Consider the following 13,563-nt stretch of genomic DNA (forward strand, 5'->3'; position numbering starts at 1 on the left):
AGAAGCCTCTTCAGCCTGGTCCCTCTGCTCCTGGACTTCACACTTTGGAACTACCTTCTGCTTCTGGAGCCAAAGCCCTCTGATGGGCTTTCCTCCCAGAACCTCCCTTTTCCGGAGAATATCCAGTCCTGTTTTCATGCCTCTCCAAGCTATCCTGGTGACTTTCTCTACAATAACCATTCCCCCCGCCCTCCCCCTCCCCCCCCCCACCCCACACCAAGTCTTTTCATCTCTTTTACTTTCTTCCCTCCCCTGACTCCACCTCCCTTCCTCCTTCACCTTTCTAGCTTCCTAAACAACTCGAGGTCAGAAAGAAAAGTCATTCATTCTGCTTGTATTTATATTCCCGGTACCCAGCACAATGCCTGGCACACAGTAAGTGCTTAATAAATGCTTGCTGACTTGACCTGCTTTGACATAAGCCTAGCTCAGGCGTACAAGCCCACCCAGGTCCCATTCATACACATCAGAGCCAGTCTTGGAATCCACCGAATTCACCCAATCATAGATGTAGTTAGTGCCGGAAGTGACCCTAAGTGTTGATCTAGTCCGACCATGCCATCTCATTTTGACGGATGAGGAAACAGTTTCAGGGAGGTAAAGTGATTTGCCTGGGGTCACACAGTTAGAAAGTGTCAGAGGTGGGATTTGAACCTGGCGTTTCCCAGCTCTGGGTCTGGCACCTGATCCACTACACCCAGGGAATCTGAAGGCACAGCAGGGGCCGGTGTTCTAGGGCATAGGCAGGAGGGGCACTGCGCAGAAGCAGCAGCTGACTTACTCGCCGCTCAGTGCCCGAGAGCTCATGTTCCAGCTGCTCGTGCCTCCGGAGCTGAGCCTGGGCCCCGTGCCTGTCCTGTGCCACATCATCGGGAAGGCTCGTGGCCTTCTCCTGGGAAGAAAGAATTGTCTTAACAACGATCACAAGCATTTATACAGTCCTTTAATGTTTGCAAGGTGCATTAAAAGAGCCCATTTGATCCTAACAATAACCCTGGGAGGTGGGTGTTATGTTCTTTTTACAGATGGGCAAACTGAGGCAGAGAACATTAAGTGATTTGCCCCAGGGTTACGCAGTTGGCGAATGAGGCAAGATTTGAGTTTAGGCGCTCCTGACTAGAGCGCTATCCAATGTGCCATCTGTCTTAGGGAAGAGGCACGAGGAATGGGGGCAGGGAGGAGAGGGGCCTCTGCTCCAAGAAGAACCCTCTCCCTGGATCATACCTGTATGTGGGCGAGGGCATCTGTGAGATCCTGGTGAATCTTGAGCACTGTCTCTGCCTCCCTGAGTGACTGGCCCCGTGCTTGGGTCAGCCCCCACACCTCTGCCCATGTGCTCCTGTGATGGCGACACGAGGGTTAGGTAACCATTCCTACGACTCATTGATCCCCATGTTGAAGCCTAGTCTAGTCCAGCTCGCCTTCTTTCTGAGTCCCACCAAAACTTGCCCCAAACCCTCATGCTGGTCCTAGAGTCAGGCCACCTGGATTCAAATCCTAGCTGGGTGACTTGTTTGCTCTTCTGTAAAATGAATGGCAGCTAGGTGGTGCAGTGGACAGAGAGCTGAGCCTGGGGGTCAGGAAGACCTGAGTTCAAATCTTGCCTCAGACACTTACTGGGCAAGTGACCCTGGGCAAGTTGCTTAACCCTGTTTGCCTCAGTTTCCTCAACTGTTAAAAATGAGCTGGAGAAGAAATGGCAACCGCTTCAGTATTTTTGCCAAGAAAACCTCGAAAAGGGGTCACAAAGAGTCAGCCATGCCTGAAAAACAGCTAGAAAACTAAAACGAAGGGGCTAGGCTAACGGGCCCTGAGGTCCCTCCCAGCCCTAGATACATGCTTCCATCATCACTGCTCTCCTCTCCTCTCTTCTCTCTTCTCCTTTGCTCCTAGACCTCCATGATGTTTACTGTCTCTTGAGTTCACAGGAGCACGTCATTTAGAGCTGAAAGGAACCCTAGACATCGTTTGGTCCAAACCTGTCATTTTACTGAAGCCCAGAGAGGTTAGGTGATTTGCCCACGGTCGCACAGGAAGTAAATAGTTGAGTCCGGATTTGAACTCAGGTTATAGGACTCCAAATTAAGCACCCTTTGCACCATCCCATAATACTTGCCAATAGTTTGTTATGAAAGCATTCCTAGGGTTGCCCTAAATATGCTTTATTAGATCTTTTTTAATATGTGTTTTTCACAGTCTGCCAGTTAGATTGTAAACTTTTTTGAGGTCATGTCTTCTATTTTGAAAATCAGATCATAGCTCTCGAGCTGGAAGGGACCCTAGAGGCCATGCCATCTAGTCCAAGCCTGCCATTTTACAGATAAGGAATCAGTGGCCTAGGGAGCTTAAGGGACTTAGCCAATGTCACCCAGCTAGCAATCATCAGAGGCAGGATCTGAACCCAGCTCCCCTGATTCCAGCGTCAGCTTCCACCGTATTGATCTCTTTGATCATTTTGCATTGCCTCCAGTTTGGTGTTACACACACTGGAAAAGGAAATGGCAAACCACCTTAGTATCTTTTCCATATGGGGGTCTCGGAGAGTAGGACGTGCTGAATACTCGACAATAGCAGAGTGTGTACACAGCGTAAAGCAGACCTGCTCTCTTTCTCCAGACGGTATCTCTGAATCCTGAGCCTTGGAGCCTCCCTGCTGCCCTAGCTGTAACACCCTCCCCATGGGGGGCAGCCCTCAGCCCTGGTAGGACAGTCTCACAGTGCCCTTTTCTCCCAGAAGCCTGTTGGGTAGCAGGTGATGACGGCTGGTTCTTGGAGCATCGCCGACGCTCTGGGCCCACTCTCTCACCAGCTCTAAGGACTGGCATGCCCCAGTGCCTGCAGGCCCCGGCCAGCTGGCTACTCACTGTAGTTCCTGTTGCCTCCGGCAGATCTCTTGGGCGGCACTGTGCCGGCCCTCCAGCAGGGTCTCTGCTAGCTGTTGGCAGGATGCCACCTGCCTTCCACCTGCCTCCACCTGGTGCTGAAACAGCTCATACTTGGCCCGGAGGTGCTGAGGTGCGGAAAGACAGGTGGAGAGAGAGGGTCACCTTTCGTTCAAGGAGTCAGCGACTCAGAGCCGGGGGGCATCTTAAAGGATCCAACCCAATGAGGAAACAGACCAGGCTTCTTTCTACTGTGCCACACTGCCCTCCTTAAATGCATCCTCAGGTCCCAGCCTGGGAAGTTGGCGTAGCCCATACACCCTCTCAAGATCCTTATATGAGTACACTTAAGTGGGAGGCCAAGAACTTGGGGGTACCAGAGGGTGGGAGACCAGAGATTAGAGAGTAGAGGCCTACCTGTCCCTTATGGGGCCGGGAAGTCTGGCCAAGGGATGGGGCTCCCCCAAAGCTGGCTGACTTCCCCTTCTTTCTCGGTCCTGATTACTGTGGCTTTAGCCTCTCCATAAAGGACATAGCCAGTCTTTCTCCACATAGCAGAGCTGGGGACCACCAGCCTTCCCGGGCATGCCTGCTCTCACACTCTCCAAGGCGTTCCCCTTCCTTCGTTAACACCCGACCTCGGGCGTTCCCCTTTTCCCTCACCAGCACATGTGCATAGTCTTCTCCAGGGTCTTCCTCACTACCGGCCACCTGCTTCTGCCTGGCCAGCCAGCCCTGTAGCTCCTCAGCCTCCTGGATGAACTCGTGCAGCCTCAGCTCCTCCTCCAGCCGATGGCCTCTGTGGTCACAACCCGGCCCACCCCCGCCCCATCAGAGGTCAACCCCACAGTGGCCAACTGGTGTTAGCCAGGGAGGGTGATGGGATGGACTCCACTGTCTCGTTCACAACTACGTGGCTGGATGAGATATGGCCATTCGGTAGGACCGTGTGTGTGTGTGTGTGTGTGTGTGTGCAGATGAATTGTGTATCACAGCACAACAGCTTTAGCAACAACAACAATAATGATAGCTAGCCTTTACATAAAGGGTTTTTTTGTGGTTGGGGTTCAGTGACTTGCCCAGGGTCACACAGATAGCATCTGCAGCCAGGTTTGAATTCAGGTCCTCTCGACTCCAGGGCCGGTGTATTCATATAATGTTTTAAATTTTGCAACACTTTACATATGTTCTCTCATATTACATACATACACATATATACATATAGAATCTCATTTGATTCTGACGATTCTATTCGTGTCCCCATTTTACAGATGAGGAAACTGAGGCAGGTTAAATGACTCGCCCAGGGTCACACAGCTAAGTTAGTGACCAAGGTGGGACCTGAACTCAGGTCTTCCTGATGCCGAGTCTAGCACTCTATCTACTGGACCACCAAAGGTCATCTTCATCTAGTCCGACCTCCTCATTTTACATACAAGAAAACCAAGACTCAGACAGGTCAAGAGACTAGTCCAAAATCAAACCCTTTGTAAGTGGCAGAGGAAGGATTTGAACCCAGGTCTTCTGACTCTGAAGCCCGTGTACCACAATGACTCCCCTCTAAGTAAGAGGATGGACAAGAGGAAAGGTGATCACAGGTCCCTGCTTGGGCAGTGCCTGCCCTCAGAGTCTATTAGAAGAGGAAAAATGTACCTTTCGGGGACCTACCCCTTTCCCAACATATCTGGAGGGGACCCTGGTTCAAGGTGGCATTACAGGTGGTGCAGTGGATAGAGCACTGGGCCTGGCATCAGCAAGACCTGAGTTCAAATCCAGTCTCAAACTCTGACTAGCTGTGTGACCATGGGCAAGTCACTTAGTCTCTGTTGGTCTCAGCTCCTTCATCTGTAAAATGGAGATAAGCACAGCATCTACCTTCCAGGGTTGCCGTGAAGCTCAAATGAGATAATTATTGGAAAGTGCTTGGTGCCAGTCACAAAGCAAGCACTATGCAAATATTGGCCAACATTTTTGCTATTATTACTGCTAGAGGAATGCTCCCCACCCCCACCCAAGCAGGCTCACCTTGTGGTCGCCAGCTCCTTCAGCTCCTGAAGCTGGCTTTGTAGCCGTCCTGGAGGCACAGGGATCTCACTGGGGGACCTGGGGCTGGTGAGGGTTTGTCCTGTCTGGACAAGCTCAGCTACAAAGCTCCCGTAGAGGGCCAGCTCCTGTTCTAGGACCTGTAGACATGCAGTTAGATGGTAAGAGTCTGTGTTAGTACAGGGTTGGAGGCTTAGGAAGGGATGAGTAGGAACATCATTGATTCATTCAGGAAGCATTTATTGAGTACCCATATAGGAGATTCTAGGGACCTGCTTCTGGGAGAAGACACCCACATGGGTGGGCACTCTCTTTCCATTGGTTGTTTAACCAGAACTGCCAGCATCTTAATTTTTAAAATTTATTTTATTTTTAATTTATGGAATAAAACAAGCATTTCCATAACACAGTATAATAGAAAAGATGATTGCACATGAAACTGCAAGTCTATTATGTACAACTTGCTATTCCTTTTAAATATATAATAAAGTTATCATATAAATTTCTTTCTTTCTTTCTTTCTTTCTTTTTCTACTTTCCCCTACCCCAACCCTTGAGATGGCCACCATTAGACACAAATAGGCATATGTATGTAAAATCACTTTATACATACTTCTATTTATCAGTTTTTTCTCTGGATGTGCATAGTGCCTTCCTTCACATGTCCTTTGTAGTTAATCTGGGTATTTATAATAGTCGAAATGACTATTTGCTCAAAGTTGTTCTTAAAACAATATTGCTGCTACTGTATACGATGTTCCCTTGGTTCTGCTCATTTCGCTCTTCATTATTTTATGCAAGTCTTTGCACATATTTCTAAGATCATTGAACTCATCATTTCTTATGGTACATCTTTAAGTCCACCTGAATGAGGCACAGAGGCTTAGTGGTCCTGGTTTATTTGTCTTTAGATCTAAGTGCAGGGAGTGGCGCCTCTGATGACCCAGGAGCTAGCGCCATGGAAATCTTATAGCCCAGGTCAGATATTGCTGCTAGCCTAAGCAGAAAAGCCCTGAGAAGCCAGGGTACTTGGACTCAAGTCCCTCAGTGAGATTTTGGACTTGGAACTTGGTGGGATTATAGAGGTATTATAGAGGGAACAGCTAGGTAACACACTGGATAGAGAACTGGGTCTGCAGTCAGGAGGACCTGAGTTCAAATCCAGCCTCAGACACTTACTAGCTGTGTGACCCTGGGCAAGTCACTTAACCCTGTTTGCCTCAGTTCCTCATCTGTAAAATGAGCTGGAGAAGGAAATGGCAAACCACTTCTGTATCTTTGCCAAGAAAACCATAACAACTAAAATATTATTGAGGAATTGAATTAATGTGTGAACCTGCTCCTCTTTCCCTCCCCTCAATAGAAACTGAAGCATGGTGGAGGGGTGTGTGTGTGTGTGTGTGTGTGTGTGTGTCCCTGTGTGTATTCTTGCTGTACCTTTGAAATAAATATCCCTCTGTAAAAGCTGACTATAAATGGTTAAATGGAACTGGGGTGCTCAGCCCGCTGAAATTGGAAGAACATAATTAATGGGTGATTGCCCCCAGTGCACTGCAGAACCCTAGGGAGAGATGAAATATAACACCCCTAGCCTTCAGGCAGTGGGGGCCAGAAAATTACTGTGACATGATTTTAAAAGATTTAAAATTCCCTGTTCCCTTCCCTTCCCGTTCCAGCTACAGCACTCCATGAAATATTCTGGGGTTGCACTTACTGAGCTTCCCCGGGGGAAAGTACCTGATGCTTCTTGATGAGGCCCATGGTGGCCAACTGGTCCTTGCCATAGTCTTGACTGCTCACTAAAGGCCGCTTCTCTCCCAACCAGCCTTCCAAGTCTGATACATCGAGCAAGTACTGCCAGGAGAGATGTGGTCAGCTAGGGTACTCTCAGGATGCCACCCTGCTTTGGTCCTAGAATGCCGCTTCATGTGGAACAGCAACAAAGTGCCTATTCTCCCCTACAAGTGTCATCCATTCCCTGATGCTCATGGTTTTACACTCTTGTACCAACACTCATGAACCTGGTTCTTGTTCCCACCTTTTCAGGAGTCATGGAATCTCAGATTTAGAGTTAGAAGGAACCTTAGAGGCCATCAAGGGGTAGAGATCCTCTATCTCCTCCCCCCAATTTTGTTAGTGAAGAGACTAAGACACAGAGAGATTAAGTGCCTTGCCCAGGGTCACATGGCTAGTAGATAAATGAGGTTGGGTGGTGCAGTGAATAGAGCATCGGGTTTGGAATCTGGAAGACTCATCTTTGTGGGTTCAAATCCAACCTCAGAAACTTATTAGCTGTGTGACCCTGTGCCAATCACTTACCGCTGTTTACCTCAGTTTCCTCATCTGTATAAATGAGCCAGAGAAGGAAATGGCAAACCACTCTAGTATCTTTTGCCAAGAAAACCCAAAAGGAGGTCATGGAGAGTCTGACACCCCTGGGTCATGGAGAGTCTGACACCACTGAGAAATGGCTGAACGATGACAAACCTCCGTACCATGCAGACTCCTTACTAAAGGCAAGCCCAACCTCTACCAACCCTACAGACTCTCTCCATTTACCATCACTTCCCCCAAGAATGAAAGGACATAAACAGCATGTTTACTCATCTTTACCATTATTATTATTGTTTGTATAATTATTGAAGGGAAGTGTGGGACAGTGGATAGTGTGCTGGGCTTGGAGTCAGAAAGACCTAGCTCTGACCCTTCCTTGCCATTGGATAAGCCACGATGAGTCACTCGACCATTTCCAAATCCTGTGCTGTTTCCTCTCTTGGGATCTGTTCCTGGACTTTTGAGTGACCTGCTCCCCCAATCCCCCACCCCATCCCTTGCTTCATACCTGATAGAAGGTAATAGAGCGCTGTAGCTGCCTGGCTCTCCCGTCACAGGCCTCATTCAGCTCCAGCCAGCACCTCTCCAGTTTCTGGCACCGATCCGTGATGTCCTGTGCAGAAGGGTGCCCGCAGGCTGCCATGCTTTGCCCAGATGCCAGCACCTTCTGCATCTGGACCTGGTGAGCCTTCACCTCTGCCTGAAGCTCCTGGGCACAGAAGGGGAAAATGAGGTCCCTCTGGGGCTAAATTTTGTGCTCCAGAGTGTCCAGAAGCCCAGATGAAGATGACAATAACTACTAATAATTAGTCTTTGTGATAATAATAATAAAAAAACAACTAGAACTTACACCAGTCTTTAAGGTCTGTGAAGTGCTTTCCATATATTAATTAATTTGATCATCACAGTAACCCTGGGAAGCAGGTGCTATTATTATTAACTCCATTTTACAGGTAAGGTAACCGAGGCACAAAAGAATAAATAGCTTGCCCAGGGTCACACAGCTACTCTGTGTCTGAGGCAGAATTTGAACTCGGGTCCTTCTGGCTATCAGCCCAGCACTCTTGCCTGTACTACCTAGCCGACCTCGTTCACATGGTGGTTGGAGGTGACCATCCCATCAAGAACCTCAACATCAAAGCAGCCGAAGTGTGGGCGCTGATAGGATCCGACCACCAGGGGAGGAATCCAGAGAGCTTAGAGACTCAGAGGGCTGGGAGCAGGAGGTGGCTGCGGTGCAGGGAGTGAGATGGTCGGGATGCAAGGGGCTGAGGAGGGAGGGAGGGAGGCAGGGTTGGCGTCACCTTGTGCTTGTACAGAAGCCTCTGGGCTGCATCCAGGGACCTGCCGCAGCGCGTGGAGCTGGCACCAGGCATGCGCTCCTTCACCCAGGTGATCTCCAGGCCTTGCAAGTGGTAGAACTGGTGAAGCTCGACCGAAGCCTGCAGCTGCTGCCTGCGTGCTGCCAGCGGCCCCTGAAGCACCTGAAATCTGGGAGGAGAGAGGGGACAGGGGGAATGGACGGTCCTTCCCTCCCCTTGGCCAGGCCGAGAATGAACTAGGACATGGGTGAAGATCAAAGATGCTGCTGGGCGCTGTGAATCAGGAGTGGGCATGCTTTGGGCTGCTTCTGCCTGGTCCTGACTCGTATTCAGTAATGATGGTAATGGTAACAGTCCACATTTGCAGACCAGGCACTGCGCTAAGCACTACACATTTATCAGCTCACTGGGTCCTCCCAACAACCCTGGAGGCAGGTGCTACTGTCATCTCCATCTTACAGATGAGGAAACTGAGGCAGACAGCGCTTAAGTGACTGGCTCAAGGTCACAGAGCTAGTTAGTGTGTGAGATGGATCTTGAACTCAGTTCTTCTTAACTCCAGATCTGACAGTCTAACCACTGTGCCACCCTCCCCAGCATGGCATAGTGGATAGGGCACTGAACTTGGAGTCAGGAAAACCTGGGTTTAAATCCCTCTTCAGACACTTATTGGCTGTGCAAAGTCCCTCTGTGCCTCAGTTTCCTTATATGGAAAATAGGGGTGATAATGCTTATACTATCTACTGCACAAGGGTGTTTTAAAGAAAGCATGCTGTAAACCTTGATGTGCTGTAGAAATAGGAGTTGTTGGATACTGGACTTTCAGTCAGGTCAGAAAGACCTTGGTTCAAATCTTGTCTCAGACACTTGCTAGCTACGTAACCCTGACCAAGTCATTTAATTTCTCTGGCTCTCAGTTTCTCTATGAATAAAACGAAAGGGCTGGCTTCAATGGCTGCTAGGGTCCATTCCCGTCCTAAACCATGACCTGAGAGCACCAACTCGGTTTATCCCTCTAGGTTCCCCCATATAGGATCCCCAATGGCTTCCATCCCTAAACAGTCAGCCTCGGGTCTGAAAGAATTTTGGACCAGCTCAGGTATAAGCTGGTGATGCCTTCCTGTCCTTTCTAGGAAGAGAGCAGCTTGGAAGTTACCAGCGTAGTGTGGGGAAATGCAGTGCTTGACTTGGAGCCAGGAAACAGAGTTCAGATTGTAACTCAGATGCTGACCAATTATATGACTTTGGGAAAGTCTCTTGGCCTTGGTTTCCTCAGCTATGAAATGAAGGGGTTGTACTCAATGACCTCTAGCTCTAATAAGAATAGCTCACATTGACATAGCACATTAAGGCTTGCAAAGCACTTTACAAATATCTCATGAGAACTTCACAACAACCTCTGGAGGTCAGCACTATTATGACCCCCATTTTATAAATGAGGAAATAAAGGCTACAAGAGACTTGCTTAGTGTCACACAGCTAAGTGTCTGAGGCAGGGTTTACACTCGGGTCTTTCTGACTCCAGGTACAACAATCTATCCACCATGCCACCTCCCTCCCTCTAAATCTAGGATTCTATACGGTAGAGAACAGGTGTCAGAGACAAGGGTGAAAGTCAGCAGGAAGCCCACCTTTGGAGATATTTCTGTGTCTCCTCCAGGATGGTCTGGGAGTCAAAATGACTGGTGGCAACACTTTGGGCACGGGTAATGATGGTGCTCATCTTATCTGCCAGCTCTTGGCTCTCACTTTCCAATCTCTTGTGCTTCATTTGTAGCTCTCGGCTGGAGCGGAGGTCTTGACCCATCTCTAAGCTCTGTAGCCCCCGTTCCATCTGCTCCATTTTGCTTTTGGCCTCCTAGGGGCAGGTGACAGGTGCCTCATCAGGACAGACAAATGCAAGGTATGGATGCAGTGATCTGGGCTGAATTTGATCTGTTCTTACCCTGCAAAGGGCTGAGGATTTGGCTGGTACCAAGCAGCTAATTAGAGCTGTGCACAGTGCTGAGAACATAAGTACTCAAAAAATGTTGTACTTCCTTAGGGCATCCATACCAATCCTACTATAAGCTACAGTCCTTGGCAGGCCCCCGTCCTCAGCTAGGCTACGTGTTCCAGAGTAGCCTCTCTTATCCCTCTCCTGCTTCTTATTTTCTCTGACTCTCTCCCCACCCAGTTGTGGCCGACCTGCAGCAGCTCCATGAGCTGCTCCTGTTGTCCTGCCTGCCGTAGCTTATCTCCACGTTCTGCCATTTTGTGATTCAGCTCCTTCCACTTATTCTCCAGGTCCCGTAGCTTTGCTTGCATGGCATCCTGGGCACCATGCTTGGTATCTAGAAGCTCTTTTCCAAGCTAGAGTAGAGGCAAAAGACCCAGATAGGTGGGAGGTTAGTGGTCGTAGTGGTGGTTATTATTGAACTGGGGCAGCTAGTTGACCCTCAGTGGGCCAGGCACTTAAGATTGGATGGGGGCAGCCCCAAAATTTGTAGGATGGAAAGGCTGGGGAAGATCTATAGGTCTGAGACTGTTGCAACTTAGCTCGTTCCATGGGCTGGGGCAGCTCCTCTCTGAAGCTCTGGGGCAGAGAGTGAGAAGGCTAGGCAAAGTTAAAGATGGGAGCTACAATAAGCCACATTTATATAGCCCTTTAAAGTTTCTCAAACGCTTTCCTCATAGCAACTCTATGAGGTAGATAATTATTATTATTATTATCATTGTTATTATGATGATGCCCACTTTATAGATGAAGGAACTAAGGTTCTGAGTTGCCTGCCCAGGTCTTGGGGTTGATTAACTACCAGAGGCAGGATTTGAACACCGGTCTCCAGCAGGTTTTCATCTAAGCCACGCAGACTTTCCAGGACTGCTCTAGCAAGTAGTAGGTTGGGTATTAGAGAACATTTCATGTCTGTGGGATTAGGAATTTGGAACACATCAGTCAGGGATGCTGTTAATACTTTTTTTTTAAGAAAAGAGATGACAGCTACCTTTATGAGCTACTTCAAGTCCTACCCAGAGGCAAGGGGGTAGATTAATGTCTGAAGGAGATCAGGGTTGGAATCTTGCCTATTTCAGAGCTCCTGGGGCTCCCCTGGAGAGATGTGGACCAATCATTGGGTGTGTGCCCTGGGGGTTTCTGTTGAGATTTCATTTGAGGTTTTGAAAACAAATTGGCAATGGCTCAGCCCCCACAGGGAGACATCTCTAGGTTTCCTGCTTTCCCACCTGCTGTAGCTGCTCGACCCTTGGCTGGTTTGCCAGGACCTCACTCTCAGCTGCCTCATGTCTCTTGAGCTTTCGGAGAACAATGCCGGGCTCTTGATATGACTCATTTGCAGCAATTAAACATTTCTCCTCCATCCACAACATCATTTCAGCCACATCCTGGTTCCATTCCTGCCCAAGGAAACCACCAGGGAAGCTATAAGTCTCATGACCCCAGAGGTAAAGGCAAGTAGGTTGGAAGATGGCCAAGGAAAGTATGTGTGTGGGGGGTGATCCTTGGGTAAGGAAAAGGCCCAAGGGATTATTCTGTACATACAGAGGTTGGGGAGAAGGAACAGGCTCCAGTGCCAATAAGACTGATGCCCTTGTTTTGCCCTGGAGAGCAGGTGTAGACAGAATGAGAGCTCATCGCATCATAGATTTAGAAATGCAAGGGACCCTAGAATCCATGCAATACAACTCCCTCATTTCACAAATGAGGTTTAAAAACTTGCTTGAGGCCACAAAGGTAGACTATAGCCGGGCCAAACCCTCAACTCCAAATCCATCATTTGTCCACTATACCACGAAACAGGAGTGGGAAGAAAATCAGGGGAATGGAGGAAAGGCAGGGCCACTCCCCTGGGCTGGGCCTTAAAGTACCTGTTAAGGCCTCTAAAATAAGGAGAATCCCACTATATTTTCCTCACTAATCCTACTCATACTACTCTCTGCCCTCTCTAAGCTTCTATGGCAAAAGGTGTAGTCTGAAGTCAGTGACATTCCTCTTGATTATCTATGTTCCTTGAGGGCAGAGACATCATGATGGATGGGAAAGAGACATGGGGCAAGAGCTACCATGGGGAGTAAGGTTGTCGTTGTTCAGTTCTGTCTGACTCTTTGTGACCCCATTTGGGGTTTTCTTGGCAAAGATACTGGAGTGGTTTGTCATTTCCTTCTCCAGGTCATTTTACATAGAAGGAAACTGAGGTAAATGAGGTTAAGTGACTTGCCCAAGGTCATCCAGCTAAATAAATGTCTGAGGCCAGATTTGAACTCAGGAAGATAAGTCTTCCTGACTCCAGGCTCTGCACTCTATCTACTGCACCATCTAGCTGCTGCCAGGAGTAAGGTAGCACCTTGATATTTGAGTATGAGCATGTCTTAGAGACAGTGAGGCTGATGACTTTGTATTGCTCTGCCTCACTTAAATCCAAGTCACTTACAAGGCCAGACACCACCCTTGTGAAGTCATTGGTCCTTTTCCAGAAAAGAGGAAGAAGGAGGAGGAGGAGGAGGAGGAGGCGGAGGAGAAGGAGGAGGTAGGGACTGGGGAGAGGTAGGTGGGACAAGCCATCCTCCCTCAACCTGTAGGTGATTTGCTAGGCATCCACCTAGGAGCCAGTTGTCTTGGCCAGAATCTATTAGGGCTGTACTTTGAGTTCCCTTCCAACTATAGATCTGTGTGTCTCTGTTCTTATACTTGGGCTCAGAAAATTGACTTGACGTTAAAAAAAAGAGATGAGACCTAGCTAGGCAGAATTTCTTATGAGAAGTGGCTTAGTAGATTGCAAGCTCAGTATGAATCAACATGGACACATGAGCGAAAAGGCTGAGGCGATCTTCAGCTATGTGGAGAAGCGTAGCATCCAGAATGAGGGTTGTCAGTGCATATCTGGAGTACCATGGTCAGTCTGGATGTCATGCTTTAGGAAAGGCATTGGCAAGCTGGAAGTATTTGAGGGCCACCAAGGTGGTGAGGGGACTGGAGATCATGT

General features: G+C 48.7%; 1 protein-coding gene across 1 annotated transcript in view; it reads right to left on the bottom strand.

Annotated features, from left to right (window-relative positions):
• Positions 1-13,563, bottom strand: part of SPTBN5 (spectrin beta, non-erythrocytic 5) — an 84,710-nt gene that overhangs the window by 46,633 nt on the left and 24,514 nt on the right. The window contains 11 exon segments of the mRNA XM_036736689.1: positions 782-892; positions 1,225-1,339; positions 2,865-3,010; positions 3,546-3,681; positions 4,908-5,065; positions 6,663-6,779; positions 7,768-7,968; positions 8,564-8,750; positions 10,213-10,439; positions 10,769-10,933; positions 11,807-11,977. Of these exon segments, the coding sequence (XP_036592584.1) occupies positions 782-892; positions 1,225-1,339; positions 2,865-3,010; positions 3,546-3,681; positions 4,908-5,065; positions 6,663-6,779; positions 7,768-7,968; positions 8,564-8,750; positions 10,213-10,439; positions 10,769-10,933; positions 11,807-11,977 (1,734 nt within the window).

Source organism: Trichosurus vulpecula, chromosome 8 (genome assembly GCF_011100635.1).
Source record: "Trichosurus vulpecula isolate mTriVul1 chromosome 8, mTriVul1.pri, whole genome shotgun sequence".
In the NCBI taxonomy this organism is placed as follows: domain Eukaryota; kingdom Metazoa; phylum Chordata; class Mammalia; order Diprotodontia; family Phalangeridae; genus Trichosurus; species Trichosurus vulpecula.